The sequence below is a fragment of the Acomys russatus genome, chromosome 3, assembly GCF_903995435.1.
Source record: "Acomys russatus chromosome 3, mAcoRus1.1, whole genome shotgun sequence".
NCBI classification, from domain to species: domain Eukaryota; kingdom Metazoa; phylum Chordata; class Mammalia; order Rodentia; family Muridae; genus Acomys; species Acomys russatus.
Genome location: NC_067139.1, coordinates 73,884,451 through 73,909,394, shown reverse-complemented (window position 1 = coordinate 73,909,394; position 24,944 = coordinate 73,884,451). Strand labels below are relative to the sequence as shown.

The 24,944-nt window shown below is 43.5% G+C and overlaps 1 protein-coding gene across 1 annotated transcript in view; it reads right to left on the bottom strand.

The window, feature by feature from the left end:
* The window catches only part of Lrmda (leucine rich melanocyte differentiation associated), a 1,013,406-nt gene that overhangs the window by 192,100 nt on the left and 796,362 nt on the right, over positions 1-24,944 (bottom strand). The window contains exon 6 of the mRNA XM_051142900.1: positions 1,119-1,209. Within this exon, the coding sequence (XP_050998857.1) occupies positions 1,119-1,209 (91 nt within the window). The remainder of the gene's footprint in view (positions 1-1,118; positions 1,210-24,944) is intronic.

The window sequence follows — 24,944 nt, the reverse complement described above, 5'->3', positions numbered from 1 at the left end:
GAACATCCACAGCAGAGGCTTGCTCAGTCCCTGGGACATGGGTACCCTGGTACCTGTTCCACCTGCCTGAGCAAAACTAATTCTCACAAAGCTGACGCCTGAAGAAGAAAATCACACCCAGATTATAATTAGGTTAACATTTGTGTATAAAGAGTTTTGCTGGTACCCACAAGCCGGCCGATCAAGACAGATTCAAGTCACAGACTCCTGAAGCTCTCCGTGACTCTCTTTAGAGCTTTGCGTAGACTATTAATGCCCCATTATTCGTAGAGACCATAAGGCTGCCACCACTTTTGAAGTTTTTATTCCATCCACATAGCATAGTAAAAGTGATCAAGAGAGCTACTACTCCCCCAGTGACTCCCCCTATGGTTTCGTACTGGAGGACGCAGTTTTAACATGCGCAGTGTCCCTCTGCTAAACCTTTCCTTATTTAACCTTGAAACACAGACCCACACTTAAGAAGCAGCAATGTGATCACGGCAGAGTAGAACAGTAAGCAAGCCAGACCACGTGACCCCTTCTTGCCCTGAGCAGTTCCAGCTCAGTCAGTGACATGTCCCTTGGCCCCAGAAGCTGGTTAAGGGACAAGACTTTTGCAAACGATATTCTGTCAGCATTGTGCTTGTTTTTGAAACTTAAGATGTCAAAGGCAGCAACAGGATGTCGATACTAGAAGAACCACGCAAACCAAATTATGCTTTCAGGACCAGAGAAGCCATGAGAAGTCAAAGATCCCTCTGACGTCACCAGGCAAACTGAAGGTCCTTTGAGCTGTAATATCGCGTTCTCTCTCTTTGAAATTACACATTTCAACTCTTATATTTGCACACATTGCTTCTTTAACAAATACTGACTCACCCAGTGTCTCTCCATTACCATTGCTGTATGGAACGGTCTTCTAAGTAATTGTTAAATACTAAAATCTTTCTGGCTAGAGGGGGGATTTTGTCTTCCTGCATCATGTGGGTTAAACCCTTCAAGTTTGATAGTACAGGCTTCCCACCCAGAGCGCGAGAAGCACTAGGCTCCTTATCACAGGACAGGAGCTGTAAGGCCCACAGAGATCCTGCGTGCTGCCTACAGTCATGGTAAACAACGCAAAGCTGAGTTCCTACCTCGGTGACTGGTGAGCTCTCTGGATGCAGAAGGCAAAGGTGTGTACTGGGGGTGGCCCTCCGGAGAAACAGCAGCATCCCCTCCTGAAGTCTGTAAGACAAAAAGCAAAGGGTCATCACAGAGAAACAAGCAAAGACCGAGTGCCCCTGTGTACTCAACGTATCTCCTTGGGAATCTGAGTTTGGAGAGAATGGGATCCCCTGGGCCTTCCTCTGCCTGCTGAGATAGAATTCCAGCGAGCATAGTAGCGTACAGCAATTTGAGGATGGCTTTGAGATAAGAGGATTTTGTTGTTGTTGTTGTTGTTGTTGTTGTTGTTGTTGTTGTTATGAGGAGCAGAAAGGAGATGAAGAAAAGAAGAGGGGCAGAAGGCAGGAAGTGTTATAAACTAATTCTGTTAAAGGAATGCTCCCAGAAATTTGGGCAAAGTCAATGCTGGCTGTAAGCAGATTCCTGTGGTAATAATTGTGGACGAGGCTGTGCAGATGAGGAAAATCAGGGCAGGCTTACGTGGACCTAAAGGCACAGAGGCAGAGGAAAGTAAAATATATAAGGCTCTGCATCTGGGCTGCCAGCTAAGTTTAACAACAACCCTGGAGAAACCCCTCTGGAGTTTGAATACAAATTCAATGCCCCGCATTTGAAATGCCTGCAATCAGAATATTTCATACTAAGCCGTTTGGAATAAGCGCAGATATGGGAGGAGGTACATTGAGGATGAGGCCCAAGTTGGAATGTGGCATTCATTTGTTCTCTGTACATCTCGCACACAGATAAATTTAGCGCTCCTGCATTTTGGTCTATGGGGCCAGGAGAAGCTTCTACTTGTGGCATCAGGCCAGTGCTCAAAAGGTTTGGGTTGGCAGCATGGTGGATTTTAGGTTTTTTGATTATGGATGCTCAGTATGTGTGATGGCTATCAGTGAGACATCATCAGCTGGGAGGATAACCAAAAGTGGGAATCCATGATGTAGCATCCATCAAGGTGACCTCCGTGACGGGACGAAGCTGGGCACTGGTGTCGCTGTTTGGGTGGGTTGGGGGGTTACCTATGCTCCTGTAACTGTCCCTTCACACATGCTTTGTAAAGAAGAACAATGTTCTCATTGATTTTGGAACACACACACACACACACACACACACACACACACACACACACACACACACACCACAAAACTAACCAACCAAAAAAACCATCATTCAAAGTGCCAGAAGAAAATGGTTTATACAATTGTAAGGGTTTGTTTTTGTTTGTTTTTTTTATTTTTAACTGTACATCAACAGCTCTTTGGTTGTAACATTGCCTAGTTATCCTGTGGGGAACTGTGTAAAAGGCACCTTGTGCTTGTGGTATTAACCTTTTCCTGATCTTTGTATCCTTGCAGGCTAATGTAGGAAGAAATTGTGACAGCAGTGGCACTCACGTGGAATGGGTACCAATGACCGATATGTTGTTACCTGAAGAGCTTGGCTGGTTTGACATGGAGCACCACTCTCATACTTAACGGAGATTTCTAAATCAAATGCAACTTTTTTTTTAATATCCGAAAAAGAACATCTGCTAGAAGTAAAAACCTAAGCTTTCAACCTTTCCAAAAGCTCCATGAAAAAGTAAATTTCATTAATGCCTCGTTTTTTCTTTCTAGAAGAAGAAATCCATTCTATAAGGTATGTTTACCCTGCTAGAAGCAGGCCTTCTCTGCGAAGAGATTACTGCACTGTGGGACTCAGAACAAGCAGGAGATTAGACCTACTTGCCACGAAAACCCTTTAAACTTCATTTCTGACATTTGAGGTGTTTGATTAGGCAGCTTTCAGGGCAGACTTACAGAGAGAGGTCTGAACAGAGCAAAATTAGAAGCTTGGTCCCTTGGTGGAATCAGATTTGAGGGAGCACTTGTCCACTCCAGCTAAAAGGCAAACATAATGAGCAGAGAGTCTGTCTAACGCATGGTCCACGTATATTAGAATCAGACAGAGAAAAGTTCAGCCACACAGCAAAGTGGTTTTTAAAGGCTTGCTATACCCAGCCCCACTGAACACTAGCAAGCTGCAAATATGTGGTAGAGATGAACACTGAATTCAAATCCAAACCCTACAGTTGCTCCTTGTCTCTAAGTTGGCTTGTGAGGCCTGGATGCCATTCTACATTTGCTGAAGGACAGATAAAGTGATGAATTGGGACCTTTCAGCACACTTCCTCCAAAGACAGCCCAGCCTTTTCTCTTCATCAGTATTTCTGTTGCATCTCATCCTTTAAGAAAAAAATTAAACTTAAAATATAGACCACCTCACCCCCATTGCCCAGTGCAACCCAAGTAAGAGTTTCAGGTCACTGTGCTATAGAATTTCTTAGTATTGTTAAACTTGGGTTTGGGCTGTTGATGAACCACTTTTCCTGAGAACAACCGGAGAACACACTGCATTCAAGTAAACACCCTCTGACTGCACAGGACATGGGAGTTCTGCAGTGAGAGGAAGAGCGCTTAGCCTTGTTTCCAACTTGTATAGAGGACAAAGATGGCATGGAGTTTTGTAGCTGTCACTCAGTGCCCAGCGCTTAATTACTTTTCTGTACATCATTCATCTTTGTGAGACAAACTCAATTTGTAGAAAAGAATCCAGGAAAATAACAATTTGGCAAACTGTGTTTTGTAGCGGCGGGAGACTCTAGAAATCAAAGACTTCAACTATCCGCTCTTCAGCGAGGCTTTTTTCAAAATGAAAAGCATGGAACCTCTGCAATGTGGTCCACATACATGTTTTCCACATACATGTTCTCCACATCTTCTCCTCAGACACGCAATTCATAAAGGCCAGGTTAGCATAGGAAAGACACAAACAGGAGAATTCCTTCACTTTGCACGTGACTTGACAAAGGATATAGAACTCACCTTGGACTTGAGGCAACACACACATCGCAGCTTGAGGATCAGATAACAGAAGCATAAGCAGAGAACATTTACATAATGTTTTCTTTTATGTGTATTAAGAAGAGACGCCTAAGGTAAGACTGAGGAAACCTGGGCGAGTCTGAATCGTCAGGGACATAAAGATTCTCGAACCTTTGATTCCTCGCCAGTTTTCCTAAGTGCCGATGGCAGAGATTTGTAACTCCACATTTTGCTTTTATCTTCTGTTAGGGGATATTTGCCATGTCTACAATAAAATACCAGTATTCAAGATACATAAAGAATGTCCTCCAGTCAACAAAAATGCATAATAGAAGATAGTGGGCAAAGGAAATGCCAAGGGTTTCAGAGGAGACCTGAACAGTCAATAACAGCGAATTCCATCAGATTTGCTAAAAGGCCATGAGCGCTAACGCAGGATCCGATTCCGCCAGGCACTGTGTCAGCAGACTTAACTGCTAAGATCAAATGCAAGGGGACACAGAGGGGCATGAAGGCTGTTCTCTCACGTCTGCCAGGGGAATGTGCTGCTGGTTCAGTTGACTAGAGCAGTGGATGGTATTCCTGAGGGTGACACCCGGGGTTGCCCTCTACCTCCACATGCCCACACTTTTTCATGTGTGTGTGCATGGACACACACACATGCACACACGCACACATGCACCCCCACACACACATGCACACACATGTACACATGCTTACACAATGATGAAAATATAAGATGCATAGCTAGAGAAACTTTCACATGTAAGTCTGGAAGTGGAGACTTTTATTGCTACCGTATTTCTAACCCAAAAAGTTAAAACAACTTAAATAACTGTCAACGAGCAAAGAGAGTCAGGAAAATAGTATATATTTATGTGAAAGAATGATACTTAATGTTTAAGTGCAATAAGCCTAGTTGAAATATCTCACTTCAGATAGGGTTAAAAATTTCTACAGAGTAAAAATGCAAGTGTCCTAATGATAAATGTTGTGTGGTTTTGTGTGTGTGTGTGTGTGTGTGTGTGTGTGTGTGTGTGTGTGTGTGTGTGTGTGACTTATGAAAGTCCTCATATCCACCAGGAGGCACAGGAACTAGATTGGATCTAATAAAGTATGCATCATAGTTATGTCTATGGACCAAAGAATAAGTTTGCTAGAGATATCTCAAAATGTTACAAACAACAAATTTAAATGGCAGCTATGTATGCCTTTAATGTTTACATTTTTCCACACTTTTGAAATTTACAAAAAATTTAAACATGAAACCTAATAATACAAAGATTCTTATCTCTAACCCGGGCAATCCTCTACTGCTGCCAACCTCAGGTGATTTTCTAGTACTGTACAATGTATATTAATGCCATCTCTGGTTGTATTTTTGAGAAAACATAGCTCATTTGTATTTCTTATAAAGCCATTGAATATGATCCATAGATGGACAAAAAAAAAAAAAAATCTAAGAATGGTGAAAATGTGTCCTTTCTTTCAAGGCTTTTGGTGTCCTAGGCATGTGAGACTTGATGAAAATCTGCCGGTGCACAAGGAGAGTCCCTTGACTATTTTCCCATTCAGTACTGGAACGTTGCCAACAGTCTTTTTTGCTTATGTGTTTATTTTGGGGACCTTTTTTTTGTTTTGTTTTGTTTTGTTTTGTTTTGAGATACACTTTTTTTGTGTAACAGTCCTGGCTGTCCTAGAACTTGATTTGTACACCAGGCTAGCCTCAAACTCACAGAGATCTACCAGCAAACCAAGATCTCTAACATTAAAAAAAAAAAAATCACATCAACAGTGGTTAACAGCCACCAGCACATTGTAGGAGGCAATTTCCATCATGCAGGAAGTATCTTGTCCAAAGGAAACGCAACCCCCAAATTCTGTCAGTCAGAAACAAAAGCCAACGTTCCTCAGGAACTTGTAAAGTAGGTCCCCCTCGCTGGAAGAAGGGACAAATAATAGCTACCTATTATACCTATTAGTGTGCCAAAGCAGGTGCTGGTCTCCAGGCTCCCCCAGTATGGCAAGTACCTATTCTATATTTCAGAAGAAGGTCCAAATCCCTCTTACTTCTTCCCTTATCCTAAACGTATCCATCTCATGGGCTTCCCTCCCCATGGCCTCCTTGTAAGTCTGGTATTTCGGCTACTCAGCTCTTGTTCTCACGCTCAGCAGCATCCCCTCTCCCCTCCCCCTCCCCATCTCTACAATAGAAAGCTTCCCCTTAACCATACTGCAGAGGAGCCATGTCAACAGTTAATTCAGGAAGGAGGCCAGAGCTTTGGGAACCTTGTAAAAGATTCAGCGAAAGTCCAGCACCTTCTAGGAGAGACGTGTAGAGTGAGAAAATTCTCGCGGTGATTACAGAAAATGAATGGGCTGGGGCGAATGTGTGACACTCAATTCAAGGCTCTGCCCAAATGAGTGTGTTCAGTGACCGCTGCAGCTCAGGGCGGGCATTCCTGAGCGTCATGGTGCATGCTACAAAGGACAGGAGCAGATATTTTGCAGGCTTCAGAACAAGGCGGGGGCAGCTACAAAGTTGTTTAGTGGCCATAAATCTCTGACTATTTTTCACAAAATACCATAGAAGACCACAGCCCCACAACTCATCCTCCATCACTCAGCTCAAGTGGAGTTCTTTGGCATGCTCACTCACCCCTAAATCATAAGGCACATAAAGTGATCCTGGGCTGGGAAATTTGTCAGCCTCTTTCAAGTAGAAGTAATCTTCACTTCTCATCACAATTCATTCCCTGAAACCACGGCAGAAAGCTGACTCCTCTAAAAACATTTAGTTTTCTTCTCAAAAGAAAAGGCGCCGCTCCTTTAGTTATGAAATATTTAGAAATCATTACTAGAGGCCAGGCCTGAGCTGAGGCTATCTTGAAAAATGAAACGAGGAACTCAGTTACATTCTTGGCGTACCGAAAAAAAAAAAATTTTTTTCATATATATATATATATATATATATATATATATATATATATATATATATATATATGTACCCTGATTAATAGTGGCCATGAAGAGTCATCAACTCCTAACAGAACCCCCATAAATACTTGAGGTTGACACTTACACAGGGTAACCGTAGCCATGTCTGTATGTGTTTCTTATTCGTTGTAAAGGTGAGTTTTCAAAAGGAACTGTATTCACTTTCTAAAATGAGCTACACTCTTAGCCCTTGTACCCAACTCAGTCCCAGGAAAACAAGAGGAAGGCAAGGAATGATGGTTGGCTAAATATGACACTTTAAAGTCAAAGACAAGACTATGTATCACCATTGTAGTTCAAACTGCTCAGAATAGGATGAAGATCAAAGCAATAAGTCACAGAAGTGAAGGACCATCCTGACAGCTGAGGCTTCCAGCCTTGTTTACAAATGGCCCTGCCGTGCCATCTAGCATGAAGCCAGAATTTCAGCACCAGTGATGGAGAGATGGGATTGGTATCATAGACAGATTTGAGATCAGGGACATTTATGTCTTACCAAAGACAGAAGTCAAGAAAAGGGGAAGACAAAAAACAAGAAGCAGTGATGAGATTTCATCCACGAGAGGGTGGTAAGAGTCTGGCAGAAACTGGGCACTTAGCTGAGAGAGGGAGAGGAAGGCGATTCAGGTCAGAAGTGGGCAGAAAAGAGGTAGAAGACAGCTTGTGCCAAAGGCCTCTCTGGAGAAGAAGGAAGCCCTTTGAAGCCAACAGCCTGAAGCACTGCATTTGATTTTATCTGGTCTACAGGGGCCCTAGTTCTGCCAGTAACCCCAGAGGGCATCTGGCTGGGACCAGCAGTTCACAAATATTTATGGGGAGGGAGGGATTGAAGACCAGCTGCAGGAAAGAAAGGAAGGAAAGAAATGCTGCGTCTCTAGGTGTTTGTAGGCTCCTTCTCAATCAACTCACAGAATGAAAACCACTGTAGCTCCTGGAACATGCTTAGCAGATGCAAAGGAATACAAAAAGATTTAAAAATCTAAGAATTAGGTAACAAATCCTTCCCCCCAAAGATGCAAGTAGTAAATATAAAGGAGACAGAAATATACTCTATGTACAGAAGCAAACAAAACAAAAACAAAACAAAAACAACAACAACAAAAAAAAAATCCCCACCAACCTCCTAAGTTCCTCACACAGCATCCAGAAACTTTTGAAGAGAGAAGACCACTGTTCACTGGCTTGGAACTCAGCGTGTAGGTTGATCTGGCTGGCTGGGAAGCCTAAGGGATTTGCCTACCTCAGTTTCCCCAGTGACAGAATTTTAAATATGTAACATTGTGTCCAAGTTTCTTCGAATGTGGATTCTGGAAATCAAACTCACATCCCCGTGCTCACCAGAGCATGCTTAACAGAGGAGGAAGAGCATTAGGGGTCAAGGGGGAAGGAGAAGGCAGACAAAGACGTGAGGGGACAAAGTGTGACTTAGGAGTTGGCATTCCTTGAGCGTATACTAAGAGTTCTTTTTTACTACTTGGCTTTCTGATATGCAAGCTGTGTCCTCGAAAAATAGAAAAACTGAGACAGATAAAATAGGCAACCCATTCAGTCCTGTGCAGCTCTTAAACCAAACCTTGGGAGAAAGAGCAAGCTGGCCCGAACCCCAAACTAAGCTATAACCCAATACCTACAACTTCTCTGCAAAGGAGCCTTCAGAGATTATTAGCCCCAGCTACAGGCTAGTACGCCTCTCCACCTCCATCACTGTCCACAGAGCCCACTGCTAATCTCAGGTGCAGACCTCTGAAGTTCACAGTTTTGGAAGTCAGATCATAAATTAACAGTGGAAGTCTTATAGGACCTCAGAAAGCAACTCCTCAAAGCACCGAGAAAGGACTATCAATAAGGAAGAATTCATTAATAGGATGAGTAATTTTAATAAAAGGAGAGCATCCTATTGAGAATCAATCATAACCTACCCAAAATAGTATGATGGCGCAGCAGTCAGTGCTGCTGCTTGTTAATTCTTGTTGCAGAGGTCATTTGTGTAATACATGCAAACTACAGCACAGTCAGAAAGGAGCCATCACGCTTGTAGGTGTTATCACATCTCTTAGGAAGCAGTTACATGCCACCCTCCCACTTATCTCTCTACAGCCTGGGAGGCGGCACCTTCCTTAAAACCGCTTTACAGATAAGAGGACTGGGACTCAGGAGGGGCCAGATAATTGGTCAAAGAGCACCGAGTCAGTCAGTGAAGAGTTTGGAAGCCTGAGCAGCTCATCCTGATTGCCAGGGCTGGGTGGCAGCACTGTACAGTCAACGGCGCCTGGAAAGGCATCCCTTCTGGGCTTACGTAAAGTGCATGGGGGAAAGCAGGTGACACAGCTGCAGCGAGCTACAGTTCAGTCCATGCTAAGATGCAACAGGTTTTATATGCAGATATATAAATGAAACTGTCATCTTATCTAGTAATAAACTGATTAACAGTGCTATGAAGGCACGTGAGCCCTTCTGCTGTTTGGCTTCTGAGGATCATGTGAAATGATTGGCCTTTACCAGCTCACAAAAGCCAATAGTGGGTCCCCACAAACGTCCTTGGGCTACTGTGACCCGGATATTGAAACTTACATTACATTTACCTACAACTGAATATATTCTCTTAATTGCTTCCTAATTATACCACAAAATGTCACTATTATTTACGCTCTTGAGCTTATGTGGCTCTGCTGCAGCTACCTGATAGTCTCTCTCTTCCCAATTCTCCAGTGGCCTCACCTTGGTGACTCAGTGTGGGTTATGATGACAAAATGTAGAGGTAAAATATTTGTATATTTAGGGTTTGTGGATTAGGGTTTGACGTATCAGCCTGCGGCTTTCTGAAATCTAAGAAGGAATGGAGGAAATACTAACGACGCAGACTAAACACAATAGAGTTCTTTGTCTATAGCTATTAATTATGACTAACATAAAAATCTGAAGAAATAGCCAGCTGATATCCAAAAGCCATTTCCAACTGGGTAAAGTAGCGGCTGGAGTTGATGAATGACTAAAGTTGTGATGTGCTCATTAAGATAAAGGAACAAACACCAGCCTGCACTCCTGGCAGAGGTACTCTTGTTATCAAATTACAAGTCCAGATATGGCTAGCAGATACCAGAGCTTGGCCTAAATCAAAGTGTCTCAGAGAATCAAGCAGCTGTAGAAAATTAGGGTTGAATATTACGTTTAACTTCTACCAACTGTGTTCTATATAAATTTATATATATACATGACATATTCATACATTTTACACAAAGGCCTGGTTGCTAAGCATTTACACACACACACACACACACACACACACACATATATATATATATATATATATATATACACACACACACACATATCTTCTATCCAGTAACATAAAAACATAAAAAGCATGCTTGGAGTAGAGACAAGGGGAAATTTTATTTTTATTACCAAGAAATAAAAATGACAACAACAATAATGATGATTATGATTATGGTGGTAGTGGTTGGTTGTGGTGGTGGTGATGGTGATGATGGTGATAATAATAATCTAAGTTTCATGAACTGGACCCTTGACTGATGCAAAACTTGTATACTGTCTTCTCCATTTTCTCTGTTCAGCATTCCCAGGATTTAGAGATGGGGTCTATCTGGCTGTTGGATTTTAGGCTTTTTACCTAAATTACTTAGGTCATACTTTTCTTGACTGTAAAATACAATGATAACAAGAGTTATAAGCAGAAGCAGGAGAAAAAGGAGGAGGAGGGGAGAGACCAAGACACAGTGGGTGCTTTGTGCCCAGAACTGTGGTTAGCACCTTCCCAAGCAGTAATTCATCCAGCCTCCAGCAGTACCCTACAGTTACAACTCCCAGTTTTGCTTTATAGCCAAGGAAGCTGAAAACCAGCCAAATTAGGAAACTGGACCAAGACCTCACTTAGGTTCTTGAGTTACCATAGGTGCTGGAGCTGGGGCACAAATCCAGGCAGTTTTCCTCCAGTGGCCACTGCCTGAACTAGTGAAATGTATACAGACCATCTCCTGAGGAAGGCCAATATCAAATAAAGAGGCACTGATCGTCACTACCACTTGTGACATACTAACCATGGCTTCTTTTTGTTTCTCTAACGTTGGACCCCTACAACCAGACTCAAAGCATCTGAGATACAAATACACACAGCTGTTCTCACTCTTCATAGTGGCCACCTGCAGCTGTAAATGCTTGCTCAGTGAAAGCACTTGACTTCTCATTGAGCCAACAGCAACGTACAACTGGGGTCCTTCTGAGAGTAAAACCAGCAGAGGCAGCTACCCTGGTAACCAAAATCGGTCTACAGATGCACTGCACAACTGCAAGGGACTAGCCACCTTCAGCAAATCACTACCGATGGCATTTCCCATCTGGCTCTGTAGGGCTGTCCTAGAAATAATATTATGTCATGGTAGTCCCACAGGCTTGATTTATTTTGGCTCAAAAGAAGGAACTTGCCTCATGTGTCTCTCTTCCTCTCACAGAGGTTTTTATTTTTATTTTCCCCCCTTCTTCTTCTCGAGGCCTGAGGGTCAAGTTCTGTCCTTGGAACCAAAGTAGTTTTCCAAAATGAGGTGAAGCCAGCTCTGTCAAGCTGGGCCAGAGCTGCTGTCAGAGCCTTTCCCAAATACATCAGACCCTCTGCTTGTAAAAATAAATTGATACCAATGCACGAAATTTATTAGGAGATGACAGCCTGGTTCATAATGGAAATATGGAGAAAACATCATCCTTCAAAGATGACAGTTTATTCATCATGCCTCAGATTCCTGAGATAGAAGCAGACGCTGTCACATGCAATCCGCTAAGGACACATCTTGGGTTTCCTTATGACAGGAAACTGAAATAATCCAGAAGAAGGGAAGGACTTGTGCTGCCCTTAATGTGCTTGGCCATATATTTTCAGCATTACGGAAGGACCACGGGGCCAAGGCAGTGAGTGATGGAAGAAGTCAGGCGGTGGGAACTCTCAAAGGTCTCTCCTTCTCTCTTGGGAGTGATGAACTGGGGCAGAGGTCACAGAGGGGTAAGACCACTGTGAGTGACAGCAAGGCCCTGCTATGCACAAGCAAAGCCAACAGGTGGCAGAACAGTCCTGAGTTCAGGCTACAGCTGGCTCTGCCTGACGTTTGGGGACCACGTCATCTTGCTCTACACACTCTGCTCAGCTTTTTATATCTATTGATAAACTTGAGACAATTTAGAAGGACCAATTTAATGATGGATCAATGCAAGAATATTTCTAGGGATCACAAGGGGCCTGCTTCTCTGCAAGCTTAATGAGGCAACCTGCTTAACCTTGTATGAGATAACTATGTGTTGTGTTAAAAGCTCTTTTGGAAAATGTAACTGTGCTGGTAAATTAGGGGGAAATGGACATGGTGTTAGAGGAGAAAAAATTTCATTGTCAATTTTGTGAGATTTAAACGTATTTATATTTGAGTCTGCATTCCTTGGAGGCTCAATTATAGTTATTATAGCTAGAAAATTTTGAACCAATTTATTTTTAAATACTTATGTATTCATTTATTTATTGTGTGTGTGAGTGTGTGTGTGAGTGTGTGTGTGTGTGTGTGTGTGTGTGTGTGTGCCTTTATGAGTTTATGTGCACCACGTAGGAGTCTTTGGAAGCCAGAAGAGGGCATCAGATTCCATGGAACTGGGGTTACAACTGTGCTTGTGGGTGCTGCAAACTGAACCTAGGTCTTCTGCAAGAACAGTAAATGCTCCTAACCACTGAGCCAGCTCTTGAGCATCTAAGAAGCTTTTTAAATGAGATGCAGTCAAACCTCTCAAATGCACAGATTTATTACAATAAAAGAAAGTTATCAATATGAAACAAAAACATACACAGGTAAGGACAACCTCAAGGCCTTTTAATTATATTGAAAGATTTATTTTTCTATTTCTGTGTGTGCCCGTGTATGCCATGTGTGTACACCAGGAGAGAGGAAGGGGGGACATTGAATTCCTCAATGCTGAAATTACAGGTAGTAGGCTGCCAGGCAGAGGTTCTGGAAATGGAGGAGGAGCCTTTTCAAGGATAGCAAGTGCTCTCCACCACTGAGCCATCTTTCCAGTCCTGACCTTATATTCTAAATACAATGTGTGTATGAGCAGGAAAAAAGCATAAAGGTTCCATTTACGTGTGAATGGACAATAACTGGGTGTAGCAGCTCAGGCCTGCAAGCCCAGCTTTGGTAAATTGATGGAAGGGGTTGGTAACAGTTCAAGTCTTAACTACACAATGAGATCTATGTCAAAAACAAAACAAAAACAAAAACCATATCCCAGTGGGTGTTGGTGAGGCAGCTGGGTGAGTAAAGGCTCTGGCTGCCAAGCCTGACAAACCTGTTCAATATCCAAACGGACCCACATGGTGGCAGGAGAGAACTGACTGCCACAGGTTGTTCTCTGGCCCCCATATACACACCGTGGTACATGTACAGACACATGCATAACCGCACACATGCACACAGCCGCACACATCAATGAACGCAATTTTTACAAACTTAAAACTTAATATACAGGCACTTCCAGGTCAATACTTACTGTGGCTCTGCTTGCAGTAGCTAAATTATGAGAATAACACAGTTGTCCAACAACAGAGGAATACACAGAGAAAGTGTGGAGTACACATACAATGGAACTTTTTAAGCCATGAAAAAAAAATGAAGTTACATCATTATCAATCAAACGGGTGCAATTGAAGCAGTACCATTAAGTGAGTTAAGCCAGTCTCAGGAGGAATGTTGCCTGTTTGTCCTCACTTGTGGATCACAGAGTTCATGTAGATACAGACAATCACATATGTACAGATGACATGCAAGTAGAAGGGAGTCTAGGGAAACAAACAGACCAAGGAAGGAGTGAGGTGAGAAAGGGGGTAACAACAGGTTATGGTGGGGGTGTGCTCAGAGAACTTATCCACTTCCATGGAAATGTGACTCAGAAATAGGTGCCATGAAAAATAAACAGATTGTTTTTTCCTAAAGTGAGTAAGGTATCTTTGCTTGATGCCAGTGTCTGACTTGTTAAGACACAGAAACCATTAATACAAACAGGACAGCCCAAAGGAGCTGCCATGTTTGCTTTGTTACATGGCTCTAGATAGGATACATACACATGCGTGTGATATGTGTGCCGTTCGGTCAGTCAAATCCTCATCCAAATACTGCACTCCGCTTCACTCCTCAGAACACCTTCCCTCCAAGAACAGCGGCAGGGGAATTAAGCTACACAGCTCTTAAGTCCTGATTCGCAGGCGCCAAGTGCTGAAATTATACAAGTGGACCTATAACTCCGAGACTCCGGGTCCTTCAAATAGTGTCTCTAAATGAGGCAAATGCAATTCTAATTGTTCACGTTTGTTTTAACCAGTCCTCTCAAGCCCCTTGCTTAAAGCAAGGCTTGAAATTCCATGGACTTCACGTGTCCAAATTAAACAGACTTGCCTTTTTCCTTGGCTTCCTCTGTGAGTGCATGCCAGCATGACTACATGTTCGCCCAGAGTTTATTTCAATGTTAGTGGGAAACAAGCCATTTTTCAGTTTAATGAATACCATCAGTGTCTGCCTTCTAACCAAAAGTGTGACCTTAAACTTGATGGATCTCACCAGAAGGCACATTTTCAAATTATTTTTCTATTGGAGGTTTATGAATATCGTTCTCCCAAATTATTGTGACAGCTGTGGGGTAGGGGCCTGTGTCACAGACCCAGCAGCTCAGAAGCAGAGCTCGGACCTCACAAAATGGGAGATTCACTTATGGAATGAGGAAAGGCATGGGAAAGGTAGCAAGAACTACAGCAGAGGGAAGAAAACAAACCAGAACTCTTTAGAGCCTTAAGCAACAGGAAACCAGGCCTGTAAGGCATCTGAAACCTTGACTTTTCTGCTAGCACCATTTTTGCTTCCAGATCATTCTAAATTGGGCCAGAGAAGGCTGAGCATTTGAAGATTCTCTAGGAGGACATCTGATATATCTTCCTTATTAAAGATGACAGAAAATAATTGATGGGCCTGGTGCCTTGCCAATTCCAACTTTTCTTTCTTTCTTTCTTTCTTTCTTTCTTTCTTTCTTTCTTTCTTTCTTTCTTTTCTTTCTTTCTTTCTTTGAGAATGCTGTTTAATGCACGGACATTATTTTTGGACTACTGAAACGCCAGAAAATAATGAGCTGGCATTCAGCTTTGGTGAATAAGACCCTGAATTTTCATCTAAAAGCAGTTTTGAGTTATGGCTGTAGATAAGGTGTAACTGTGCAAGGGAATTTTATCCATGTTTCTCCCATGAATCATGAATGAGGGGAAAAATTACAGTCTAAATTGCACTTAAAAGGAATAAAGTCTTTTCATGTCATACATGATTTATCAAAATGATCTCATTTTAAGGGGACTGTGGTGTGTCTTGATTAATCGCATTAGAGCGCATGATAAATAGCCTCTTTAATGGTAACACAGGATTTATTGGCAACATCCCGACTAGAACCAGAAGGGTAAGAAGTAAAATATACAATAGATAGCTAATGCAGATAGGGCATCGGCCCTGCCCTGACTTGTTTGAAAACTGTACTCAGAGCCTCATTGTCAGGACGTTCTTAAGCCTGGCCTAGGAGGGGACGCATGCTTCACACGCAAACTTGGTACCAAGGCGAAGCCCGTCCGCCTTCTGTAACTTGTTGCATGGCGTTTACCTATCCTTCAGCCTGACCATAACCAAGGAGCTGTCCGTGTAAACGGGTTAAACTTTGCAAGTAGCAAGAGGGAGATAACTGATTTTGAGGAGCAGCGCTCCTTGTGCTGTCTCCCCTATTTCAATATCCTCTTCACATTTCACTTTAATATCCTAAATGCCTTAAAAAAAAAAAAAAAAAGCCAGCTCCCACTAATTTCCTCCAAGGCCGACAGATCAGAGGCTTGCCTGGAAGAGTTCCTTTAGAGCCCCGGAGACCCCCTCATAATCCTGCTGCTTGTCCGCAAATGAATCCTCCAAGCAGCGACGTTATTACCAGCACCACCCACAGACAGAGGAAGCTCCGACCCACTGGACTCTGGCTCCTGAGGAGGCTTCAAAGGCGCCAATCACACCCGCCTCCCAAAGGTGCCCGCTGTCAGCTGCAGAGGTTCCGTCCTCCCCGCTGATCAAACACTCTTCCTCAGAAGATTAATTCAGTGTCCCCGCCCATTTCCTCCCATATCCTCTTTCGCTTTTCAGTTTACCCAATGATCCATCTTGGCCTCCAAAAGGGAAGCCATGGATAATAGAAGGCCTTTCAAAACAAAAGCCCCGGCCGAGGCAAACTTAAATCCCAGCTGTTATCAACTTAAAAAAAAAAAAAAAAAATTTAAACACCTTAAGGCAGGGAGGATTAGGGTCCGGCCTGAAAGGCCATTCTTTGATCAAAGACCCCAAGACGTTACACAAACATAATCACAAGGCGATAGAGGGCTCTCTGAAGGCAGAATTGATTTGTTTGACAGCAGGGCTTGGGCCATAGTGAAGCCCCACCCACACACACTTGTGCTCCTCAGCCCCCATGTATCTCCAGGCCCAGTGACTTAAGGGAAGGAAATATATATATATATATATATATATATTCCTATGTCTCAATTGGAGCAGAGGCTTCCAGGTTCAGACACAGATACAGGGAGCTGGAGCAGAGAAAAGGGACCTTGGGAGGGCAGGTGCTTGTCTGCTGTTTCTAATTTACCTCAGGGAAGGTAAGGAAAGTAGAAAGCCACCATAGCAGAGAGCAGTTTCCATATATGGAAGAAATCTTAGGAGGACAGCGGAGCCTTTCCTGAGAGCCAGGAAGCTATCTATCCATCCCTTCCTGTCTGTCAGGCCAGAGGGCCAGGCCTGACTCACAGAAAGCATTAACATGAAGGAATCCTTGAAACTGTGAAAATTGACATTCCTTATCGGGAGGTGAAAGCCTGGGGTTTTGTTGGGCCTTGTGAGCTTTGTAGAGAGTCTGAGTGTAGTTGTTGTTGTTGCTTTTGTTTTCACATTACAGAAATAGAATTGTTACACACATCTAAGAACTGTTGATGATGCTGACACAGTGGGAGGGCACCACTCACCACATATCCAGGGTGGGTTAGAGAGTCGCTCTTGTCTAACAATGCAGGGGAGAAGAAGATTGATGCTTCAGTCATGTTTGATGAAATCTGATTCAAAGTGTACCAAGGAAACACGTCTTTGAGAAAAAATTGGTAACTCATGGTCTGTTTGAGTTGCACACCAGTCTCTGAGAGACCACACCCTGCTGCAGTGAGAGTGAGTCACGTGCTTGTGCCTAGCTGGGAGAGCCCTGACTCCCTGCCCCGGGCTACAGCTGACTAAAAGGAGGGAGAGAGGGAGCGCATCCCTAGAGGTACATCGAACTACGAAGAAGTTCTTATAACAAACACCAAAAGGCCGAAGAGCAAATTCCCCCCTTCAATAGCAGGCAGATTTTTATGTCAGGCTTTGGAGCCCCTTCCTGTACCCCAGACACTGAAAGCATTTTATTGTCATCTTTGGACCACAGGGGATCTGCTGTTCAATAGGCCAGTCCTCAGCCCTCCATATTCATAAAAACTTCCCCAGAGCCTTGCACAATTTTATACTTCCCAGGCTCTGAGACACGAACAGCTTTAGCACACTGTCCTCCTTTAGTAAGCTTGCGGAGCTCATAGAAGATTAAATATGGAAACCGTCGTCTAAAAGGAACAGAGAGAGGGCAGGGAGGAGGTAAGAATAGCTGCTTAGATCATGGAACAACATTGGTAACAGACCAAACAGGCTAAGAACTGAATCTACACCTACACCTACACCACACACACACACACACACACACACACACACACACATGCACATATACACAGAGTGACACAGACAGACAGACACACAGACACACACACACACACACACACACACACACACACATGCACATATACACAGAGTGACACAGACAGACAGACAGACAGACACACACACACACACACACACACATGCACATATACACAGAGTGACACAGACAGACAGACACACACACACACACACACACACACACACACATGCACATATACACAGAGTGACACAGACAGACAGACAGACACACACACACACACACACGGAGGTGGGGTAAAGTGAAACTTACTTCACTTTATTTTATATAAGTCAGGAATCATATCCAAGGTGTAATCACTAATCGTCAGGCACTGAGCAGCTTCCACCCCTGGAATGATAGAACATTCTATGCAGACAGCACAACATGGGAGCATGTGATAGTGAAAAAGAACAGCATAGGGACTCTCTTGGAGGAAAAAACATTCTAAAAAGTCTCTTTTTATATTCATATAAAAATGCCTACATAAAATTCAAATGTCTAGAGAAATGGTTTCTAATGCACTTAGTTCTCCAAGGCATCTCCCTGCCATTCTATCACCCAGACACCATCCCCTATCTACCTCCCCAGCATCTTTTGAAGAGATTCAGGGATACTTCTCCTGAGTAAAATAAAATAAAATAAAATACACACACACACACAAAAACAAAAACAGGGCCATTGATTGCAATCTTAGTGGATGAGGACCAGAGGGCATGGAGTACTGAGGAGACCCCCTGATGATCTGGGCATGTATGAGAGGGGCTGAAACTGGGTACCGGGCAGATGCTAGACCGTTTGTGAAACATGACATGTAGATGCCACTAGAGGCTCAAAGAAAACCGTCCAGGTTCTCTGTTCAGGAATTTGGCAGCATCCACCGTGGCAACCTAGAGTGGACCATACTCAAATGTACCGTGATGCTGGTAAACTTTCCTTGGCTAGAGAGACCCACATGTCTACACTAGGACAGCCTAATGCTGAAGCCGCAGCACGCAGCTTGGCTATTCAGGTCTGGGCCTTTCAGAGGACCACAAAATATGAGGGTGCATGTAAAAGTGTAGACTGCAGAGGGGAGCCCAGAGGTACAAGGGACTAAGTTTGAACGCATCCATTCTTTGGAAGATTAATATTGATGCCTAATTTGTGAAAGTTTCTAGATAAGGATCAGCTTTTTATTAAACAACCCTGTGCCTCTTGGAACTGAATCAGAAAAATGGTAGCGAATCATTTCATAGATGGAGAGTTGTTTAAAAACAGCCTTCAGAACATGTTTTCCCTTCAGTTTTTAGGTTGTGTTTTCTTTTGTTTTGTTTTGTTTTGTTTTAATAAATGATCTAACAATCCGTCATAGAGCTGTTCTGGTAAGAGGCCGCCTTGATTTGTTCCGCACTATTGATAGTTGTTGACACCAGAAGTTCTACTCATCTAAACATGCATGTGTAAAGCTGTTTCCTTGAGAGAGACCAGATCCAAGCAGCTGAATCCAGCTTGGGAAATGACCAAGTATCAAGACTAAGTCTGCCTTGCAGTCTTCCTATTCACCCCAGCAATTTCACTCTTCCTGTGGCCAGAGAAAAATGGAATGTTGTTTCAAAGCTGCATGATGTACCCCCCAACATCTCCGAATCTGTAATACACCCTGGTCGGTGGGGACACTCAGAGGCCTGGAGGCTCCTCTTGTGGGAAATCCCATTCTAGGATATGTGTGGTATTTAGGAAAAACCTGATGCCAAATATTATAAATGAAAGAAAAAGAGAGGGTAGGAAGAAAGGAAAATGAAACGAGGGGAGAGGAGTTTTGGAAATCATTTTTCCATTCATAAAAACTATTCTTGAATGATTTTTCTGATCCGACTCTACTGTCTCAACTATATTTTGCCCCATATGTTCTTTTCCTTTGATTTACACTCAGGATTCCTGGGTTTGGAAAGGCAAACATGGCCACAGAAATCCAAGTCCCCGGAAGGAAGCTATTGGCTTTACCTATAACTTGACATTCTGTTGTTCAGACAGGCTAATGACACAGTGGCAGGAAACCTAAAGGAGGATGTGCAGTCTGTGTGATGGCTACGAGCCAAAAGAAAAAGGACACTAAAAAAATTATTTGGCCTGCATGAAACTACTTCCACTGTATTTTCTACACATCTCCCTATTCCACACTTGCTGTCCTACACTGCAGAATGCTGGTGGCTCAGCTAATTGGGATAAATTTGTTCAGAGAGAGCTCAGTTTGGGGCTAAGGATATAGCTCAGTGGGCAGAGTACTTGGCCTGGCGTTTATGAGGCCTGGAGTCCAATACCCAGCACAGTACAGTCGTGGTACGGTGGTACATGCCCAGAATTCCAGCACTTGAGACGTGGCTACAGAAGAACAGGAAGTTGCAAATTATCAGGGCTACGTAGAAAGTTCGAGCCCCACCTAGGGTACAAGAGATCCTGCCTCAAACACAGATAAACAAATAGACAAACAGCCAAGAGGGACAAATTCCTGGCCTATCCCCATAACATCCTGGCTGAAGAAATAATCCTTAGAATGGCCCTTAAAAACAGAAATCTGACAAAATTGCTTTTCTGCTTAAAACAGCATGTGATGTTTGGCCTGAGTTTCAAGATTTGAACATGGCCAACAAGGCCTCAAGTCACAGGCTTTCTCTTCTTCTGAGCCTGGCTCTTTCCTCCTTCCCCTTACTCTGCAAGCCAGAACCTGTCTGGCAGCCTTCCTGTTCCCTCAGGTGCTCAGTCCACCCACTTAAGAGATCATGACAGACCCACCTCTCTCCCTCATCCTTTCTCTCCAGCATGCTCTGCCTTCGTGATGGCTCTCCACTAGACAGCAAACTCCTCACACACGGTGTCCCCACAATACTGAAAAGCTGACTCATACTAATTTCTCAATAAATTCTTGTCACAAGGTGAAATAAATCTATTTACAGCTAAACAAACACTTTTCTTCAGTCTCTATGGGTTCAAGGTAACAAAGCATTCATATTCAGACTTCCTAGTCACTGTCTACACTGTTTTCTGAAGGAAACATCCCCTTTGGATCTTCAGATGCTCACTGAGTGGCTGACACCAGGTGCTATACCTCCAATTCCTCATGTGCAAGCTCTTTACAGGCAAAGCCCTGTTGATTCTTGCTGTTTGCAAGGGCTTACATTACAGAATGCACTTTGCCAAAAAGAGTCATCCAGAGGTTGCTTTGAGCAAAAGAAAACTTCCTGCCTGGGGTTCAGTCTGATGCGCAGGTGATAGAAACAAAACTGAAGCTTGAGGCGTCCAAAATGCACTCAGCGTCATCACGTCATCACCAGGCTGGGCTTGCGCTCCAGGAGGAGGGAACTGAGGCCCACGGGGAGGGAGGCGGCACGCAGCCCGCTTAATTAGGCTTGCTTTTTGTTAAACTTTCTCTCTTGCTCCGGCAAACTGTGTCTTTTTTTTAAATGAATGCATCCTTTAAAAAAAAAAAATGTTTAATCCTAATGAAGACTGAAGGAGTGCAGGGAAGCATCCACCAGTCACTGTGTCTCCAAAGACAGGGGAAAGGGTCTTAAAGACTGTCATCAGGGATGAACCAGGCTGCCAAGGCAGCCCTCGTGTTGCGCGCCTCAGTCAGCAGAAGGGGGCGCTGTAGTGTAACCTATTTGGGATGTAAATCTAGAGCAGGCAGTACGGCAGATTAGAGGCTGTGTGGTAGTTGTGCCAGGCCAGGCCTCATCAATACTAAATATCCTGTTTCTGTTCAGCACAGGCCATGAACAGAAGTCAGAGCAGTGTCACTAAATGTGAACATTAAGAGACCCAGATCAGCAAAAGAAGGAAAGGGTGGCAGCCTCACCCCAAGGGCAGTCAACCCCCTGTGAAGGGAAGACCTATTTGGGCAAACACACTGGAGTCAAGTGGCTGACTATCTTAGGTCCCAGTGACAACCTAACACCGATGAGGCACTACGAAAGTAACAGAGGAAATATCTTGACATGGGAGACATGAGGGATGGAAGAGGAAAAACAGCCAAGACGGAGAGTGAGGGACAGGGAGGAAAGAGCAAAAAAAAGGAGGGCTAGGAGGAGAGAAAGGAAGGATGAAAAAGAAGAGGAGGAGGGAGAAGGGATGGAGGGAAGGAGAAGAATCGATGCCTTCTGTGCCTGCTTGTGTGCAACAACAGAAATGCTCTCTCACACACACACACACAACGCCAGGAACATGAGTGTTGGAGGTGTATCACCCCTCTTTTGGGTTGAACTTGCACAGAAATGGGACAAAAACACTCAGAACACAGCCCATAGCTTCGCAGAACCAAGGCAGCTGGTGCCTGGGCTTTATTTTTTTTTAACCAAGTCAGTTGTTTATGCTGCGAAAGAAGTTTTCCTTTTCCCCTGACTCCAGCCAATTCCCATTTCCTTCAACTGAAACTCCCCGAGACTCATCAAAACCACGATTTAATTACATCTGAGAGAGAGAGAGAGAGAGAGAGAGAGAGAGAGAGAGAGAGAGAGAGAAAAGGAGGAGGAGGAGGAGGAGTGTAAACATGACTCCTTTTTATCTCCCGATACATCTGGACAAGTAGACAATGTGCTAAAACAAAATAGATCTGCCCTGACAGACACATCAAAGGGGCTCACAGCTACTTACAGCACAGGAATGCAGTTGCTAAGCATCGGCAGCGACTTATCAGTCCTTGGAAGAAATGCCTTTTTCTCCCTTTGAGGGGGGCGATGGGGAAAGTTGGAGAGTGGGAACCAGCCTGCAAAAACAGACTGCGGATTTTCAGGGATTTTGAAGCTTAAAATGAATTGTGTGAAGTGAAGGAGTTTTGTTGTGGTTTTTCCTTTTGACATACTGCCTATAATTTTATAAAGGTAGCCCACAGACAAACCTTCTAGAAAAGGGCTCTTTAGGACTTTAAGAGAAAGAAGATTGTACAAACCACCTGTACGCCAAGTTCTATGGATCTCTCCGGGTGGGTGATTTGGACCTAATGCCAGCTGGTCCAGGCTCTGGGGAAATACTCACACTTACCAGAGTCAGAAGGGATAAGTCCTTAACCAGCCATAATAAAAAATAAATCACCCAACATCATAAGCCACACACATTTTTTTTTTCTAGAAGGCAGGAAATGGAGCATCTACTCTTGCAAACACAGTGAAGATGTGAAAATGGAACGTCCCTGAGCCTCCAAAAGAAACCAGTGTGAGGTGACGTAGGGAAATGACTCGGTGGGTTAACTGCTTGCTGTGCCAGCATGAGGGACTTGAGTTTGCAGGCACAGCACCTTGGTAAAAGCCAGTACACAGAACCCCTAACTCCAGAGCTAGGTGAGAGCTAGAGGTAGAGGGTCCCTGGAGTTCTCTGCTCAGCCAGCTTCCTGAACCAGTGAGCTCCAGGGTTAGTGAGAGACCCTGTCTCAAAACAACAACAAAAACAAAATGAATACTATAAAAGGAAATGGCTAATATTGACCTCTACATGTGGAAGCATGTGCACGCATGTATGTATGCATGCATGCACATGCACACACACGCACACACACGCACACATGCACATGCACACGCACAAAGAAAGCCAAGTATGAGCTGCCCTGTGGGGTGTATGCAATAAATTAAATCTATCTACTGAGCCCAACTGCATACACAACCTCAAAAACTAGACCACTCACAGTTAGAAACCAAATGGAGCCCACTCTGACGTCTGGTGACACCTTCAGCCTCACCCCTACCCCCACACACAAGAGACAGAGAGCAGTGTAGTGTGTTTCAGTGGGATCTTCGTCCCATTGTGTTGGGCCCATGAAGGAGATGTCCCTCCTCCAATGAACACGTCCTTGGGTGGGAGTCTTTGCCTACTTCCTCCCCTCCAGGCCAGCTATAGGATTTGCTTGTGCTAAGAAATCAGAACTGGGAACAAAATGGTATCACTGAAAAAGATGTTCCCTGAGACCCTGAGGATGCTCTAGAGCAAAACCAGGAGGTTCAACCCTACCCACCAGCTCTCACTGTACAGCTGACACAACCATAGAAATATCACCCTTGCCAGAGAGGAGCCAAAGCGACATAGATACCATGTGCTGGCCCCAGGGAGACCCTGGCCATTTTTAGTAAAGAGCATGCTATTTTCTTCACAGTAATTCCCAACAACGCGAACAATTACTAAGTGTATGCTATTGCACAAATAAATAACGCTTAGCATTATCTCCAGCACGATCCTATTTAGTAAACAGTGACGGAAGGCAGCAGTAACCATTTTTATTGTCCCATATAGCTCCTATTTTCTAATTAAACAAAAGGTTATTTCTACTGTTAACAGAGTCATTTGTCTAAGCTGGGTCTTACCTAATACTTTTTGCCAAGCATGACAGAATATAAGAAATTAGGTTTGGCTCATGGTTTAGGCTTTTGCTTTTTTGCTTTTCTTTATTTAAAAAAAAAAAATTTTTTTTTTTTTTTTTGCACACTGAGTCGTTACTTAGAAAGCTCTGTCAGTTCCTAATCAGAGCAAGAGACCATTGTGTGGTGAATCCATAAATAAACTTCTGTGATTTTTCCCGAAAACATGAAGCCAGCACTTGTCCTACCCTTTAACTTGCATTCAAGGGCAATGATCTGTATTATTAAACATATAGGTCATGCCAGCTTGTGTTTCTCTATCCTGTGGGATGGCTTAGAAGCTGCTGTCACATTACTGAGATCTGTTCTGTGGCTCCTAATTATTCCTAGTGGCAGCTTTGGATTTCAAGCGATTCCTCTCACATGTATGTAAAAATTTATAAGCTGTTTCACAGAATTATTCCCTGTTGTTTATAAGGGCTGTAGATAGTGATTAGAAAACTGAATTCATTTCATTGACAAGAATAATGCTGACTTAAGAAAATCTGCACTGTATTTTTTTTTGGAATCTTCCAGAACACTTCATATCTATATTTGACATTGCATATTTTAAAATTTTAGCATGACCCCGAGGGTAGGGCAGCCTTTTGGCTGTATGGCTTAACCAGAAGATGAAGGATTTAATGTGGTCCTGAAGCATCTTTGGGGTCGCCACTATGTGCGAGCAGCCACGAGGGAAAAGCTGGATGTTCTG